This window comes from Enhydra lutris, unplaced genomic scaffold (assembly GCF_002288905.1).
Source record: "Enhydra lutris kenyoni isolate GAN:26980312 unplaced genomic scaffold, ASM228890v2 scaffoldscaffold17, whole genome shotgun sequence".
Lineage (NCBI taxonomy): Eukaryota > Metazoa > Chordata > Mammalia > Carnivora > Mustelidae > Enhydra > Enhydra lutris.
This window is the reverse complement of record NW_019154101.1, coordinates 32,694,903-32,713,991: the sequence shown is the minus strand read 5'-3', so window position 1 is coordinate 32,713,991 and position 19,089 is coordinate 32,694,903. Positions and strand designations below refer to the sequence as shown.

The 19,089-nt window shown below is 42.4% G+C and overlaps 1 protein-coding gene across 2 annotated transcripts in view; it reads right to left on the bottom strand.

The window, feature by feature from the left end:
- The window catches only part of LOC111147619 (hdc homolog, cell cycle regulator), a 45,392-nt gene extending 28,726 nt beyond the window's left edge, over nucleotides 1-16,666 (bottom strand). The window contains exons 1-2 of one of the 2 annotated variants that reach the window (XM_022503788.1): nucleotides 16,256-16,298; nucleotides 4,029-4,105 (exon numbers count right to left, since the gene is read on the bottom strand). In XM_022503788.1, coding sequence (XP_022359496.1) covers nucleotides 4,029-4,071 — 43 coding nt within the window. In that variant the 5' untranslated portion in view covers nucleotides 4,072-4,105; nucleotides 16,256-16,298. Of the gene's footprint in view, nucleotides 1-4,028; nucleotides 4,106-16,255 lie in introns of both variants that reach the window. The other variant, XM_022503789.1, reaches the window with a different exon arrangement.
- Nucleotides 16,667-19,089: the final 2,423 nt, after the last annotated feature.

Below are 19,089 nucleotides of genomic sequence, written 5' to 3'. Positions count from 1 at the left end.
AATATGCCTGGTTTAGGCTATCGGAATAAAGATAATGGTTCCATCGTTTTCCAGAATGCTGCTTAAAAATACCCAAGTTCCACAGAATAGAAATAAGGAAATCTCTTCATCCATATTATATAAATATTTCCTGAGCCTACACGGGATCCTTTAATGATCTGCCCTGGGCATCCAGCTAGTACGTGGCCTTCCCTCTTCCACTCTTACCCATACTGTACACAGATCAATAAAGTGCATAAAGCCACCTTATAAGAAGAGGCAGTGACCAATAAGCTTTGTGTAATCAGATCATAAGTAGTACCATAATTTGGAACAGCATCTTATTCAAAATTATAGCACTACTTACTGTGATCTGATGACCCAAAAACTTATTCAAAATGTTCAATACTCATATTAACACTCAGACTTGCCTTAAAACTAGGTATAAGGAAATCCAAATTAAAGAAGCAAGTGCTTAAACCCAGTTACAATATAAAGGTTTCCTGACCCCATCTTTGCACTCCTTAAAAACAAAGACAGAGAGGGGCGCAAGGGTGGCTCGGCTGAACATCTGACTCTTGATTTCAGCTCAGGTCACAATCTCAGGGTCCTGGGATCAAGGAGTCTACTTAAGGAGTCTCTCCATCTCCCTTTGCCCCCCACCTCACTCATATAGGCTCTAAGATAAATAAATCCTAAAAAAAATTTTAAAAAAGAAAAAAGAAAAAAAAAAAACTGTGATAAATCTACTCTAACAGAATTGCTAAACTCAAAAAAAAAAAAAAAAGGTCATGAGCAAAGGCTTACATTGTCATTAACGAGAATAAAGCAATTTTCCTTGGAAAAAATGTAAAGAAACACACCCTTCTATCCATTCTATTGGTATGCAGACTACTGCAGAAAAAGCATGCAGACGTTGAAAAGAGAAACTCAGCCTGTCTGGCTTGATCTCTGTTTGGTTCAACAGACTGGGTCAACATACCAACTCTCGAGATTATTTAAGACTAGTATATTTAAATCATAAAATCACAGCATACTGTAACAAAATTCATTTCCCTACCCTACCCAAACCCCCAACTAAACTAAATCCTTATACTCCTCTGTTTTCCACATGCCTTTTCTGCCCTGTTGAGTTCCCTGAAAAATACACTTTCTGCTCCCTTGTATTCCCTTCAAAATAAACCTGGGAAAATGCTTTATAGAGCTCCCTTCCAGCAGGGCAATCACTCTGCTGGGATCCAAGGAGAAAAGACAAAGCCTTTACCTAGGGCCCACACTAGTCTATTTCTGAAATGCTGCATCAGCAACCAACAAGCAAGTTACAGAATCTGTTGCAACAAGGAAAGACTTGTCAAAGGAGAGAGGATGTCTAAGTCTTACACATACCTCAGTAAAAATAAAAACTAGAGTCAAGAATCAGTCACGTCTATGTCCTGGCCCAGCAGTTTATCACATATTCACACTCAATACAACCTGCTGTAATATGACTTATTTTCAAGACGGTATTTCAAAAGATTTTCTACTGCTAAGCAAACTCAAAGTTATAGACCCCCACTGAGATATTAAGCCAGTGATGTCATTCTAACTAGACATTCACTCCTTTTCCAATTACTTCTATGGAACAAAGATTAATTTTATAGTATGGCCACTCTCAAAGACTCAAAACTATTTATTTCTAAACTAGAGGGGAAAAAAATATATACCATTTATAAAGTTACCAAAAATATCTGGAAATTTCTTTTTGCTATTAGAAAATCTGTCAGAGTAAATATAATTCTACTGAAATATATATAAATGTATATGATTATATACTAAATGAATTCTAAATAGTATTTCCAGTCTGTCAAGAGAAAAACATTTCCAATTAATTCCTTAAAAATTTTTCCAAGTCATCACATATCTCATCGAAGATTAAAAAGTTATGATAAAAAGGGATTTAGTCAAAAGTTTCAAATCTGATTATCTCAAGGACGAAGTTTACAAAGTGTTTTTAAATCAACCAAATCTCAAGAAAAACAATTATTCAATATAAACATATTGATATATTTGCATGCATACATTAATACTTACACATACCAAGCATCATATGCCTATATAACTTGTTTTGATAAAATCCATAATATAGTTTGATATATCCAAAATTCTTCAATGTAATTTAAAATGTAAAATCTAGGGACACCTGGGTGGCTCAGTCACTTAAGCATCTGCCTTCCGCTCAGGTCATGATCTCGAGGTCCTGGGATCAAGTCCCACATTGGGCCCCATGCTAACCCTGCTTCTCCCTGTGCCTACTGTTCTCCCTGCTTGTGCTCATTCTCTCTCTCTGTCTCTCTCTCTGACAAATAAAATCTTTTAAATAAAATAAAATAAAAATGCAAAATCTAAAAGGGAGGTAGGGAAACAAACAAAAGCCACATGTAAGCATTTCAAACGCTTTTACAGCAACACTTAAACTCCCACTCCGTAGGACCCAAGAGGCAGGTAAAGAACAAAAAGCAGAAAGACCTGAGTGAATCAAGGTACAAACTCAGTGAGGCATGATTACAGATATAGGCGCACACACATAAATCATGCAGCACAATAGCCGAAAGCAAATCCCTATTAACAAAATGGTTAAAATCATAGTGGCATTTGCTGTTATGATGAAACCTGGGGACAAGATGATTCACAGATCCCAACAGAACAATCCCCCAGTCAGCTATCCTCACTCTAGTGAAAAGAACCCCGCCCAAGGCTTCACTACAGTCCTTCCTCATCATGGGGTCAGAAAGCCCTTGCATAAAGTCTGAAGAGCTCCTCCCTCAAGGAGCTGGACTTGCCCTGAGAACAACAGGCAAGCACTAAAGATTCTCCTGGAAAATCTACACAGCAGATCTCCTAGACCTGAATGTGGAAAGAAACTAAAGGCTCCCCGAATAAGGATTTTGGAAGAATAACATTAGCTGCAAACTCAAGGAGGGGAAAGTTAAGTCCTGCCCTGGGTTCTTCAACAGATCAGAGTGTGCATTCAACACAGTGGGAAGCAGCCACACTACCACAAAGGTAACTAAGAACCAAAAATTCACCCAGAAAACACTACGACCCCCAAATCATGACCCAACAATTCACTTTTTCAAATAGCTCCATACTTCGTTTGCAAAGAGTCACAAACAGTATTTCATAACATCTTTATTTTCTACAGATAAGAGCATTTGGGCTGAGGGGCATCTGGGTGGCTCTGACTCTTGATTTCGGCTCAGGTCATGATCTTGGGGTCTTGAGATCACTCTCTCAAATAAGTAAATAGACAGATAGATAAATAAATAAAATCTTTAAAAACAGAACATTTGCACTGAGAAAAGTTCACTGGTCTTGCAAAATGCCAGATCTCAAGTTATGACCTATGTCTGTCAAATTTCACACTCTCTGGAACAAGTAGTGAGTTTGGGAACCTCTCTCAAATCACAGCCATTTGAGAAGCACGAGGGCTGATGAGATCAGCATGATGCATGGGGGTGCAAATAAATTTTGGTTTGACTCAAAACTGTATCTTCATCTTACTAACATACAAATGTAATTTCAATCCAAGTGCCACAATGAGAAAAATGAGAACTTTCTTGTGATTTGGCATTTAAGTGTGTTATCACAAAGAACTTATGGGCAATTTAGCCTTAAGAGGACTGAGTTTGCAGCTTTATTCTTGAAAAGAGGTGGTAAGTAACTAATGGATAGATAACCTTTATCTACAAGTTTCAAAGTCCTAAGCAGCTAGAATAAAAACTGCAAGGGATTTTAGAAATGTGCAAGACATGACAGGTGTTGAGCACTGCAGCCCAGCTGTCAACCAGACAACAGCGGTCAGGGAAGTGAAGGATCAGGGAAGGCAGCAGGAACTGCAACCAATTCTGTGAAAACAGAGCCTCAAAAATTAAATACAAAAAGGAAACAGAACCTCACTACCATAAGAGCACTGCTGTGCACTGATACCCAAGTGATTAACCTTGTGCCAGGCCCACACTGCTTTTCCTGAGAGTACCGTCAAAACAGGCTCCTTCCCTCAAGCTCCCTACCTTTCTCTCGAGTTCTCTCTCTATGTGGATGTTCTGTGATCATACAAAACCGTACCAATTCTAACCAGCAAGGACACCTGAAATAAGACAAAAGACAAACAATAAACCAGGGAAAATGTACATCAAAAAAGTATCCTGAATATATAAAAACTTGGTGCAAATCAGTAAGGACACAAATATCCCCTAGTAAAATGAACAAAAAACACAAAGGGGAAAACACCACAAATGAGTAGTATACATATAAAGGCACTCACTCAGTGACAATCCACCAAATGCAAATAAAACTAACAATGAGATGTAATTTTTCACCCATCTGATGGGTGGAGATGAAAATGATCATCAAAACCCAAAACCCATGCTGAGGACTGTGAAGAAAGGCGCACCCCAGGGGTCGCGCAAACTGGTAAACCCTTTCTAGAGGACAGTTTGGCACTTTGTCTCGAAGCCTTAAAAACCCATGCCTTGGGCTCCTGGGTGGCTCAGTTGGTCATGATCCCAGGGTCCCAGGATGGAGTCCCACATTGGGCTCCCTGTTCAGCAGGGAGTCTGCTCCCTCTCCCTCTGCCTGCAGTTCCCCTTGCTTGTGCTCCCCACTCCCCCACTCTCAAATAAATAAATAAAATCTTAAAAAAAAAATGCCTCATGACCAGTGATCCCACATCTAGGACTTTAGCCTAGAGAAGATAATCACACCCTAGTCATGAACTACAGTCCATTAAAGACAGTGTCAGTTCAAATGTTCACAAGCCCCACAATTCCAAGACCAGGAAATCCTTCCATCATAAAGAGAAGGAATCAGACAAACATGAATGGAAAATGCATGAACGAAGTGCTTCCTTGGTCAAGTGTTTTGTTTCCCAAATTTAATTTCAGTTCAAGTACCCAAATGATAAGCATAAGGCCTTTTTAAAATAATTTAAATAGCCCTCTTGCTTCTTTGATGTTTTTACACTGCATTTAAATCCTCTATTTAAAAGTGTGTTCATTATTTATACACATGCATGGGTATCCATCAAGATGGGCCCGATACCACACAGGATCAAACTATGGCATCTGGGTCAGGCACGTCTCCGTAACCCAAACATGCCTCTTCTGCAAAAAGGGAAAGAGACCATATCTGGAGCTTAGTGTCCTCTTCCTCAAGTGTAGACTACCCACTGCCGGGTGCTTAGCTAACTCCTAGAGAGCACTCAATAAAGGGCAGTTGTGGGGGCGCCTGGGTGGCTCAGTGGGTTAAAGCCTCTGCCTTCGGCTCAGGTCATGATCCCAGGGTCCTGGGATGGAGCCCCACATCGGGCTCTCTGCTCAGTGGGGAGCCTGCTTCCTCCTCTCTCTCTGCCTGCTTCTCTGCCTACTTGTGATCTCCCTCTGTCAAATAAATAAATAAGTAATCTTAAAAAATAAAATAAAATAAAGGGCAGTTGTGGCATCACCACTGTTCCAACTGCTGGAAGCAGCTGCTTCTCCTTTCTGTGGATTCTATGGGTTCTGTAGCCCCAACACAACTTGTACCCAGGAATTTTACCCAATTTGCTCTGGAAGCAAGACATTATCTGCAGACCTAACACTAAAGGCCTCATATAGTGACACCATACCATCACAAGACCAACAGCGCTGCAACATGTGAGCACCACCACGAAGAACAGGTCTGAGGGGCTGGAAACCACCTGGAGTTGTTCTTGGAGTGGCCCCCAATGCTAGATGCTCACATTTCTATTTCTCAAGGCCAGGCTCTCTCTGTGGCTTCTGGCAGCACTGAGTGGGCTCAGTAAAACCATCACGAACCAACCCCAGCTCAGCCTCTCAGATCACAAACTGCACACGCTGCCGATCAGAAATAGCCAGAACCTGATTCTGTATATTCCATTTCTGCCCAGACACTGAGCTTCGTCAGGCACTGAAACACAACAAGTAATGAGTCACTTTAAGAAGCTGTATTAGAGTTCTGGGGCACCTGGGTGGCTCAGTGGGTTAAGTGGGTTAAAGCCTCTGCCTTCAGCTCAAGTCATGATCCCAGGGTCCTGGGGTCGCGCTCCCCCCACCACCACCAATCAGGCTCTCTGCTCAGCAGGGAGCCTGCTTCCTTTCCTCTCTCTCTGCCTGCCTCTCTGCCTACTTGTGATCTCTGTCAAATAAATAAATAAAATCTTAAAAAAAAAAAAGTTGTATTAGAGTTCTACTAAATATTATACTGAAAAAAACATATTCCAGAGTGCTCATTTAGAAATCTTAAAAAGTTTGTGATTCGTTTTCAACATCAGTGTCAAAAGACTCTCCTGAGATGCTTTTATAACTTGAAAGGACATGATCTGAAGTATCATCAAACTTATGCTTATCCCTAGGGAAAAATCTACATTTTAAATCTGGCAAATAGGTTCCTTACCTATATAAGCAATTTGATACCTGTTAACTTTTGCCTAAACTTACCCTTTTTCTCAGTTTTTTTAAAGGCATATGCTTTAAGACCATCTATTTCTAATAAATTTCCAACAAATAAAAATTAGAAATCCTGAATTATGACACTGTCTTTTGCAACCTGACTACCTGTAATTGTTACTATGGGGGTAATGTGATCTGAACTGCAAAATATTTTGGAAGAGATCAAGAATGTGCCACTGTAGCCTAAAAATTATTTTCAGCTGAAGACACTTGAGTTCCTGAAATCTCTTATCTGTCTAAATGCAGAGCCTCTCAAAAGAACTGATTTAAGTTTCCTCCAAGGCGCAATCAAGGAAGACTGACTCCTACCAGAGAAAAGTCTGCACACACACCTAAGCAGACATTGTCACAAAACTATCAACTCCCTGTATTTTCTAAGGGCCCATTTATCTTTCCAGAAAGCTATTTCATTTCCTATAGGTGTCCATCTTCCTTTCCCCTTCTCTTATTAAGAAGTCATCTGTTTTCCCCTGTCTTTTCCCCTCCCCTTCTCCTGTGAAGGTGGTATATAAGCCACAAATTCTAACCCCCCCCACTTTGAGTTGAATTCTTTTCCTGTGATTAAATCCATCTTTTCTGTTATTAATTTATCTTTTGTTGGCTTAATTTGCAGACCCCAATCATTACACCTAAGAAAATGGAGGAAAATCTTTTCCTCCTGACAATTAAATCTACTGATTACATATGAGTGTTTACGAAAATCATGCTAACCTTATTAATTGCAGTCAAAGCAATTATATGATTAACATTTTACACTTCCTCTTTAAGTCTTCCTCTTTTCTTTAAACTTCCTCTGAATCTGTTTCTAACTCTTAGATTGTTTTCAGGTATTATCCTTATAATTTAGCAGAAAGAATTTGTGTCCCTTTTCTACTTCTAATAAATCAGGACATATAATAATTAAGTATTAGAAACACTACCCTTTGCCATTTTATAAAAACACTCTAGTACAATCGAACTGAAACATCTGTTGATTAAATAAAGCAAATTGCTATTTCACCAACCACTGAGAACTGGAAGCTTTCTCAAATATACAGAATTAAGACACACACACATATATACAAAGTTATTTTGTACAAAACAATGAGAGCCAAACCCAACCAGAGTTTTAAAACTGATCCAATGATGAGAAAAATAGAATGACAAACCAAGAAAATTAATCCACCCTGGCACAGAGATATATATACACTTTCTACAGGGTATGAAAAATAAACCACAGGGACAACTCTCCCTCCAGAGAAAACCCTTTCTGCTCAGATGGCCCCAACCACTCCATCGGCAGTTGGTTCTCTTAAGTTAACCTCAAGTAGCTAACTTCCCATGGCTGAGAAAGTACAGGGATGCTGGTGCCCACAATGAAGACAGACTCTCCACACAGCAGCCTTGGGTACTGTGCCCACTGCTTTACTGAAAAACCAAAATCAAGGGTCCATGGCAGGCTGGGCCAATAATCCTTGACTAGTTGTATCAAAAGAAAAATTGCTAAAATACCACTCTATTGAAATTACAACTTTATCAGCTTGTGAGCAACCTATGATGGCAAACCAAATAAATGAACATGTGCCTTTTGCAGGTACAGTTGACCATGTATGTGTCTACTTACAAACTTCCAGGATGGTCCTTTCCTGGCTACAAAACATCCAGATTTGACTGTCAGGCCCCATTCCCTTTCCAGCCTCCTGTCCTACCACTGCACCTAAGACCAGTCACAAACTCCTGGCAACAACCAGAACTTAAGTCTCTTTCTTTGCTTTCAGAGCTAACTGCTTCTCTTCCTGCAGGACTCAGCTCAAACATCCTCTCCTCCAGGAAACATCATTTTCTCCACTGGGTATCCATAGCACACTATCATACCTCATGGTGCTCACAGGTCTCTGTCCCAACATCACTATGAGCCTGTAGGAATGCAGATTCTGATGCATTCAACTACAATTCAACATTAAACTTCCAATTATAGAAGAGACAATAGGCACATAATAAATATTTGGAAAAATGGGTGTACACAGATGAACAAACAAAACAAGGAATAAGTAAACAAATAAACACTCAAACTGATGAACGTTCTAGCTGAGGACTGGAGAGAGGGGATATTAATACTATTATGTTAGTAATATTAAGCACTGACTGATCCCCAAAGAATACCCTGAGCTCCCTACCTCCTTTCAGCTACTCTTCAACTCCACATGTTTATTTCACTTCTCCATATCTTAGTAATACAATCTCATCTCTTTATTAAGATTTATTTATTTGTGGGGTTGGGGAGAGAGAGGGAGAGAGAATCTTCAGCAGACTCCTCGCTGAGCGCAGAGTCTGACATGGGGCTCAATCTCATGACCCATGAGATCACAACCTGAGCTGAAACCAAGAGTCAGAGTTAACTGGCTAGCCACCCAGGGGCCCCACAATCCCCATCTTTAATCCAAATTTGTATCACCTCAGAAGCTCCGGCTCTTTATTTCTAAGCTACCCATGTGTAGTGTACACGTAATAACCTATTAGTACTGGTTTCTATAAAGGCTCCCAAGTAGACCATAAGCCCCTTGGGGCCACTTCTTTTGTCCTTATAATCCCAGAGCCCAACACAGTGCCTGACAAATAGCAGGCCCTCAATATATGAGATGAATAAATAAGTGAAGAAAGGAGGACATAACAATTGTCACATTTTGCTTTGTACTTTTTTTCTTTTCTGTTAAATCATCTGATTTTTCCAGGTAAACTTTAATCAGAGAGAGATGATGAGGGAAGAACAGATCACTTGTAATCAAATCAGGGCTTGAATAACAACCTGTATGAAATCAGTCTTTTCTTATATTAATGTTCAAAGACCCTTCACCACCTTATTGTCTCCTGGTGTCTGTTCTCAACGCAGAATAATTTTAAAAGTCTTGTAATTGAATAAAGTTGAACCAATCACAAAACTTACAAAGCTGTTACAGATAGTGCCATATCTGCCAGGCTCTGAGCCAAGATCTTTAATACAGTTTTTCTTCATCTTCAGAAACACTCTAAAGGATTGTGTTTAGAAAAGGAAGTCTGAGAAAGGTTACATAACTTGCCCCAAGTCACTTTGCTAGTAAACTGGGGCACCTAGGTTTGCACCCACGCCTGTTCAGACCACACGCTTACTAAAACTTTAAAAATTTTAGGCCTTATTTCTTAAGATTAGAATAATGGTGCAGTCAGAATTTCAAAAGCCTATGTTTTCACCTTCATTATTACCAACTGCTAAAATACCACTCACCACTATGGGATATCTTACTGAATCCTTGTTAGCCACCAAATCACTAAAGAGCACAGAAGTCCCCAAAACAAATAAATGCAGCTTTGGAAAGTCCCCTCAAGTGTGGTAGCATCCTCTCCTGGCTCTTGATCCTACTGGGGCCCTCTTACTGCTGAGACAGTCAGGGATACCAGCAATTCTCCAGCATGCCTTTAAAGCAACAGTCCCTAGAGACTAGTGAGGCTATGGGGAAAGGACACACTGACCACAGTGGGATCAAACTGCTATAAGTTTTCTATGAGACAATCTGTCACCATGTATTAAGCAATTTTTTTTAAAAATGCCTATCCTTTGACACAGCAAGTCCACAGGTAATTGGGTAATGCCTACAGATGTATAAATAAGAAACTAAAGGTCAGAAAATAGTAGAATGATCAAATTATCCAAGATGCAAACATATGATGGCATGTTATGTAGTCATTAAAATGGTAATGCACCTGTGTATTTACTACTCTGCTAAAATGTCTACAAAATACTGCATATGTAAAACACAGATTATAAAATATATAATCCTTTTTGAAAACTGTATACATATTTTTGAAAATTCTGTAAGAGAAAAAATTAAAAGTGTCCAAGAATATGCATCCAAATGTTAACAATGGTGATCTCAGTGGTAGGAGGATGTGCTTGACTAGAAGGGCAAAGAGAACTTCACCGATCTTCTTCATTTTTTTAATGGCCATTTTATTACTGTTAAATAATGAAATAACAAAACACTTTTAATTAAATCAATCCCTTAAAAATGCCAAAGACCTCGCAAAATCAGTCAGAACAGGTTTTTTTCTCTCCTAAATTTTTCCTTTTGATGCCTTCAAGTCTTTTAAATTGTTCATAGCTAAGCCTAGGGTAAATTCATAGGAGGATTAAGCTTCAAGAGTCTTCCCAGTTTTATCTCCTGTTTTCAATTCTCTATGGAATGATATATATTCTTGGACTTGCAAGAAAGCTGACATTGAAGGTTTAGTTTCTAGAATTTAAACTCAGGTCCTCTAACAAGAAGGAAAGAGTAAGGACTGTGCGCAAAACTCCATTAGCAGAACACAGAATAGTTCTTAAAAGTGCACAAGATGAATCTTTGATGGATGAGGCAATATTTTCTACCAATCCCCCATTACAAAGGTGGATTTTAAAAGGCAAGGTCCAAAAGTAGAAGATATTTTTAAAGACCTGACAAAAGGAACTTCTAAATAAGGCAAGAAAATGTCTTCCAAGATGACAACTGCACTCAACATATCTTAGACCTGCAATTAATACTCCTTGATTTGAAAATAAACAGCAGGCAAACACTCATTTTTCTTCTGAAAAATATAATTTTTTGTGTGTGTGAATTTTTTTTAAAGATTTTATTTATTTGACACAGAGAGAGACACAGCGAGAGAGGAAACATAAGCAGGAGGAGTGGGAGAGGGAAAAGCAGGCTTCCTGCAGAGCAGGGAACCTGATGGAGGGCTTGATCCCAGGACCCTGGGATCAGGACCTGGGCAGAAGGCAGACGCTTAACGACTGAGCCACCCAGGCACCACTAGATAATTTAAATGTAATAAGAATTCAAGTAAGCACCTAAAAAAAGAAACTATTTGAAATATACTACAAACCTGGGGTTATACTAAACGTGTTTACTGGCCTAAGTATGCAGAAAAGCACAAATCTTGTTTATAGGGTTCCAAAAACCTACTTGTAAAGATGTACGGAATTCGGAACATGTTTCCCATCAAAAAAATGTTAGACTGGTAGTGAACTCCCAACCTGATCCATAAAGGGAAGTGACAACTATTCCACACCTGTGTCTTAGGTGAACGGCACTAGTGTTCTAAGTGAAGAAAGAGATAATGCTAGGGCAATTAAAAGAGCTTCCCTCGGAGCAGAAATCTCTCAGCTGAGTACCTCTCCAGAGGCTCTCCAGCTAAGAGATGCCACTTCCCAGGTCATATACCTTCTTTCTGGGGGCAGCCCACGTCCAAATGACCAGTCAAGGGGGGATGGTGAGTTTAAAGGCCCTGCCTCCATGTCTCAAGGTGAGATAACTCTGCAGGACCATTCCAGCTCCAGAAGTCTCAGCTGCAACTGCAGAGCAGTTCAATTCCTCCCTCTCTGTTCAATCCTGCTTCCCTCACTGCCCAGCTAGCACATTTCCAGTAAAATTCCTACACATAAAATCTCTGTTTCAAAGACTATTTCCAGAATCTGCCAAATTAACACTTAGTAAGCTCATATTATAAGTCAAACACCATATATGTGTATATAAGTAATGTGTCTGTAATATATGTTATAGGTCTTACTATATATGTATGGGTAGGTACTGTAATCCCATTTTATTTTTATTTTTATTTATTTATTTTTTTTTAGATTTTATTTATTTGTCAGAGAGGGAGAGAGAGCGAGCGAGCACAGGCAGACAGAATGGCAGGCAGAGGCAGAGGGAGAAGCAGGCTCCCCGCCGAGCAAGGAGCCCGATGTGGGACTCGATCCCAGGACGCTAGGATCATGACCTGAGCCGAAGGCAGCTGCCTAACCAACTGAGCCACCCAGGCATCCCTGTAACCCCATTTTAAATATGCAGAAACTGAGTCTCAAAGAAGTCAAATGACTTGCCTGAGATCATATGGCAAATAATTTGAGGAACCAGGACAGGAATCTATGCCTACCAAATGCACAACCAATCACTATATAAACTAGCTCCATTTACTAGAAAGTGTTGTTGAATGGATTAAAGGCAGATTCAGCTACCCAGGGTTTCTGGTGGCAGTCAGGAATGAGTGGTATGATGAACCACCATCATCCATAAAACAGGAATTAATAAAAAGGATCTGAGATCCAGGCCCACTGAAAACTAGATACTGTGATCAAGGGTTCATATTTTTTTAGGCCTTAAGCGCAAAAGCTGTGGCCTAATGGAACCAGAATTCCAGAATGAAACTGCATAGTTATAACTGACTGCATGATTACTAGATCCTAAAAATAATGATTGGCAAATCTTGTCTACCTACAATCAAAATGCTACAGTATGTGCACAGATGTTTACTATGTAGGAATAGGATGGCACTTCATCTCTTACTCCAATTCCTACAAAAAGCTTCATAAACCAGGATCTAAAAATGTACTAAGAAACTTATTAGGAGTACAAAGTCCTTACGATTAATATTCAACTTACTTAAGATGCACAATTGCAACCAGTTCAACTTCTTCACCTACAATCCTACCATAGCTTCCCCAGCTTTCCCTAACTAGCAGTCCTCTTTTATCAAATAAGCAGCTATTTATACCTACTGACAGGCAGTGAACAACTAAGAACTAATAGTACCCTTCCCTGGTGGCCATAATGCCCAAGAACTACAAGACATAAAACAATTCTATAAACTCCAAACAAGTACAAGCTACAACTACTATTAACGTCATGAAATTGGCATGCTTGCATATGCAGATCACAACGAAGTTGCACAGTGAAAACAAACCCTTTAAAATTTTAACAGAATTCAGATTACATCCTTAGAATTATTTGATTTGCAATATTCATAACTGCAAAATCTAATGTCACAGTTAAAAAAAAAATTGAATATACTTAGAAATACTATACTGGGGTATACTTAAGTCACTTAAGCAGTCAAGTATCTGCCTTCCGCCCAGGTCAGGATCTTGCCATCTGGGATCGAATTGTCTGGGAGTGAATCCCGTGTTGTCAGGCTCCCTGCTCAGTGGAAAATCTGCTTCTTCCTCTCCCTCTGACCCTCCCCAACCCCACAACGCTCATACGTGCTCTCTCTCAAGTAAATAATCTTAAAAAAAAAACAAAAACTGGGGCCCCTGGGTGGCTCAGTCAGTTAAGTGTCTGCCTTCAGCTCAAGTCATGATCCCGGAGTCCTAGAATCAAGCCTGAGCCCCCCATTGGGCTCCCTGCTCTAATGGAAGCCTGCTGTCCCTCTGCCTCTGCTCTTCTTGCTTGTACACTCTCTCTCTCTCTCTCTCTCTCTGTGTCAAATAAATAAATAAATAAAATCTTAAAAAAAAATAAAGATTGGACTCCCTGCTCAGCAGGGTGTCTGCTTCTCCCTCTCCCTCTGCTGTTCTCCCTGCTTTTTCTCTCACTCTCTCTCAATAAATAAATCTTTTTAAAAAAAAGAAATACTATACTAGTCCAACTGATGTCATTCCAAAATTCAAAAATAATTGGCCTTATTGGTTGATTCTTGAGAATCTGCATATCTATTGCCCCTTCCTTTAAAATTCACCCATACCACCTCTCCCACCCCAACATTATAAAGTACAGCGTTACATGGGGGGGGGGAAGCATTTATAATTTCCTTACTTATCAGTTTTGCACACAGGAGGCCTTAGCATCCATGTTCAGGTATCAACTGCGGTGAGAAGTTCTTCAAATTAAGGTGGATCATTCACTGAGACATGATACGATGTTAGAACCAAATGTGGCATCATAAAATACAGCTCACGGATCAAAGTTTGTACCTTCCCTAACCCTGACTATGGCAATGTTTGGCCCATTTCCTCCCTTTTTCCCCATTCATTTCCTAAAACAAGCTCCAAATCAGAAACACACAGCTTCACACAGACATATACAGAACTGCTAAATATACCTGAGTTTGCCATTTCCAAGGAAATAATCAGGACATCATAACTAGCTTGAAGTTTACAAAGGAGGAGATATCACCAGCCTAAGAAAAAAAATTCTTCACACCACCTTAAAGTTGTCTAATCTTTTTTCTAAAGAATTATTTTTTTTAATTTAATTAACATGGAGTGTATTATTAGTTTCAGAGATAGAGTTCTGTGAAAGTAGTCTAATCTTTCGGAGAATAAGGAAACAGAGAACTTGAGGCTTCCATACAGACAAAAAAAAAAAAAGGGGGGGGGGGGGTAAGCCACACTGCCACCAGACCTGGAATGCAAGCTCCTTGAGGACCAGGATGTCCTCTCTTGATTACCACTGTACCTTTTAATACTTAGCACAGTAGTGGTAACACTGTAAGTGTTTAATAGTTTTTGAAGGAGTGAATGACAGCTATCATTCATTGATCACTTTCCTTGAGGAACTTTAAGTAAGCACATTAGAAACGTAACAAGACTTTAAACAAGAACAGCAAACTGGGCAAGAAAGTGACACTCCAAGCCTCACCATAACCCTATGAGGGGGCCAATGTAATAATATATATAATATGTTTTCAATTTTAAAGTTGAGGAAATCAAGTCTGAGAAAGACCAACGTTCCCAAGAAGGCAGAGCTCTGCTAAGCCACAAGTCTGTCTTCCTTTCCCTCTGCCACATCAATACCAAAATGAAGTGCAGAGCTTGGAAAACAAAAGAACATGGAGAAGACAGCCTGACCAAAAACTGCATTATCACACATTCAAAACCAGGATGTCTATTCCTAGAAAAAAGAAAAACATTCTTATTTCAATATTGCAGACACACAGCCAATGGGGCCTATGGTTTGTTCTTAACAGACTATACTTCAATCTCCTATGTTCAGAGCACTGTGGGGTTCTTCTAAGTGCAGGTGGCCGTTTTAAAAAGTGACTGATCTGCATAAAGAATGGCTTCAAAAACTGAAAAACTACAAATTAAAAGCCAGATACAAAAATCCTATTCTCCCTTCATTAAATATACCTCTATTCCCTTCCCTGAAAAACCGCCTGAACATAGGAATTCCAAGAACTGTCCAAGGAAGAAGTGTTTGCCGGGCTCCGTTTAACGAAAGCCATGCCTGTGCAGTGACAACGGCAATCCTGTCCACTCTTCCCTACGTGCCCCTCCAAAGGTGCATTCAGGCACTGCCTAAGATTAGTTGGCTTCCTTCTAAAACTGTGAAACAGAATCATACAGAGGTTCATTTTTTTTTTTAATCTCGGGTCTGAGAACGGAAGTCAAGTTCAGATTCTCTTCCTTCCTCAAGCGAGCAAGAGAATTAAAGAACGCGCGCGCCAGCACACACACACACACACACACGCACACGCACACGCCCTATAGTAAAAATGTTTCGGGGCCTCTTCACCTGTGGCAGTTGCCGCAGCAAGCCCGGATCTGCAGGGATTTAAGGCTCTTCCTCATTCGGAAGGAAAGACGGGAGCTGAGGGGGACACGGGGAAGAATGAACTGGTGTCTAAGTTTCCAATCGGATCCTTCTTCTCAACTTGGGCAGCTCTCTTCTTCCCCCGCCCTTCCCCCACGGCCCGGGGCACACACTTGGTCCCGCCAGGACCCGCAGGGCCCGAGGGGAGCACGGCGGCCGCCAAGCACCCAGCGCCCCTCGGAGTCGGAGGCGCAGCCGACTCCGGGCGCGCGACCCGGGAGCGGCAGATAGCCCAGGAAGGGGCCGCGGAATCGTTGTCGCCGCCGCCGCCAGGCGTGGGGACCGGGACGGGGCAGCCGCCGCGGGGCGGAGAGGCGGGGTGAGCACTTCCTGACTCTCGCATTGTCCACGCACCGCCCGCGCCCCGCCACCGCGCCGTCCCCGTCGGGGAGGAAGTTGGCGCTCGCCCCGCCAGCCCCGTCTTACCGTTCTTGGCGTCGCCCGCGGCTGCAGCCCCCGCGGCGACCGCGGCGTTGGCGGCGCCAGTCCCCGCGCCTCCGGTGCCCGCCGCGCCCCCGGTGCCCTGCGCTCCCGCCGCCGCTGCTCCGCAGCCGGCCGCCGCCGCCAGGCCCCCCCCGGCCGCCGCGCCCGCCGCGCCCGCCGCTGCCAGGGCCCCGGCTCCATTTTCCTGCTCGTCCCCGCTGCTGTTGGCGCGCTTGTTTTTGCGGCCGCCTTTGCTGTTTTTGGGGTTGGGCATCTCGCGAGCGTCCAGGTGCCCGGCGTCAGCGAAGGCGACTCCCCGCCGCACGGCCGCTCCCGGGCCGCGCGGAGCGGGCTCCGGGAGGCAAAGAATGGAGGGCGCGGGCCGGCGGCTCCTCCGGCGCCCGTCTAGCCGCGCGGCCCGCGCCGCGCCATCCCGGCCGCCGCGCCCTCTCCGGCTTCCTGGAGCGGGCGCGCGGCCACCCGAGGCTCGCAGCCGCGCGAGCGCCGCGGGCTCGGGACGCGAGCGAGACGCTCCCGAGCCGGAGGGAAAAGGCGGGTCTCCGGCTTGTTTTGATTCGGCTCGGCTGACACGCTCTGGCCCCGCCCCGGCCCGTGACGACACTGGGGATTCGGCCTGGCCGCGCCCACCGGGTGACCTCACGGCGGACTGGCCCGCCCGCGTGACGTCACGTTCGCGCTGAGCCGGCACTTTCGAGTGACGTCACCCTGGCGCCCTCACCGCGGGCTTGCGGAGCTGCTGGGCATCTGCAAAGCGAGCTACGTGAAGTCGCCCCCTAAGCCAATCCGGGAGCGTCTCAAGTAGTTATTCCGTCGCCTCCTGACCTTCATGTGATCAAGTCTTAGAACAATATGGTCCGGAAAAATAGGCGGGTAACTAGAACAAGAAATGAAAACAAAGGATTTTGGATTAGTAATCCATCAAAACACCTTCCCCTTCAACATCAGTTCTAGGTTCCGTAATTACAGATGCAAGATTGAGTTCCCAGACAATGGAAACGAACAGCAGAGTCCCTGAATGAGAACCCGGCACAGTGCGGTGGTGAAAGTAGTTCATACAATCAGGACCCACCACCATCCAGGGATAAAACTAAACGTTGCCTGTGATCACGAAGCGGGTGAGGGGAAAACCCAACCCCCATGGATAGGGCTGAGCTGTACTGAAAAAGAGATGGCTGCGTTGTGAGCAGGCTAAGGTTAGAATGTGACACCTGTGAAAAGAGGCAAAGACATGAGGGCAGGAGAAAGACCCGTGGGGAGAGTTTTACATGGGCTCGCATTTCTGCAACTTTATTGTCTTTTCACAGACCAGCTCCTTCCCAAACCTCAGGTCCCAAATCAAGCGCATTTCCTTCAGGATGTTATAACAGAAACCCCTTCCCGGAGGAGCTATCAGAAGTATCACTGTTTATTTGTCTCATCCATCTCTCATTAAGTTGTCAATGTACATGTTTACTTATTTCCTATCCATCTCCTTCTTACTCACATGAAGCTTCATAAGTAGTAGATTTTATCAGTCTTGGGCACCTCAGGAAACAACAGCTAGCTTGTATTTGTTGAGTGTATAAATTAGATTCTTTTTTCATGAACTATAAAGGAAAAAGTATTTTAGCTGACAATTTACAGTTTTCCCCTCCTATAGTGTAATCTTTTTTAATTAACCCAGCTCTCCAGTAAAGGCTTGGTGGCTGTGTTGGAAGGCACAAAGAAGAGAACACTCCCGGTACTTCTCACCTAATGGAGGGATTCTGACTAGGAACAGAGCCCATAGCAGAGCTTGGAGCTGCAAGGAGGAATGGTAGATACTTAGGAGCAATTGCTTGTTAGACTTTTCAGCAGGAAAATGATGAACCATTTAATTCTCTAGTATATATTGATGGTTACATTAGATAGATACTTCGTTCCTATATTTTTACATATATTTCTACCCTAACCTGACTTCTTCTAAGCACTAGAAGAGCAGGGATTGAGTCTATATTTTTACCTAACTCTTAAGAGTCTAACAGAAAGCCTGACCCACAGAAAGCAGTCAGTACAAATCTGTTGAATGGAGGATGCCTACATTCTTCTGGCTACATTTTTCTGAACCTTGAAGTCTCAACAAAATCATCAATTATCTAGGAAGTCTCCTCTGATAGCCCAAGGCCAGATTTGGCCCCTGTGTTCCCAGTATCTTCCCCAGCAAAACAGCTTGCACAGAAAGGTATTGAAAATGCCTGTTTACTCGTCTCTCTGGGGCCCCACTGTACTACCAGCCCTATGATGGCAGAAATTGTGTCTATCTTAGTGATCACTGTATCCTTGGTCCTTAACACAGTGCATGGTACACAGTAAGTATTTATTAAATGCATGAAAAGTACATGAATAAATGAACGGACAGATGCTTTGAAGGTATATGTAGCAGGATTTGATCACCACCTGGACCTGTGAAGTCAAAAAATTCTGAAAACTGGAGGAAATGCTGCCAGCGGTTGATTAAATGGAGACTTCAGGAGGGAGGAGGGAGAAGCTGGGGACAGACATAATGAGTTAATGTGGCCAGTTCGGATGCAGGTTAATTTCATTACTAGGGTCCTTCACTGAAGGCGGCTGAGCGATCTCACAGTATTTTGGTGACCTTGACTTTGGCCTTTTTTTTTTTTTCTTTTCTTTTGAGTGGCGAGAATGAAGAAGTTTTATGTTAGAATACAAGAAAATTGAGATAACTATTTTCTTGAATAAGCACGTTGCTGTCATGCCATACTGGATCAGAGTAAGTATACATGTACCCTGCAGACAGATATTCACACCAGCTGCCTCCCACCTCTACATAACTGAGA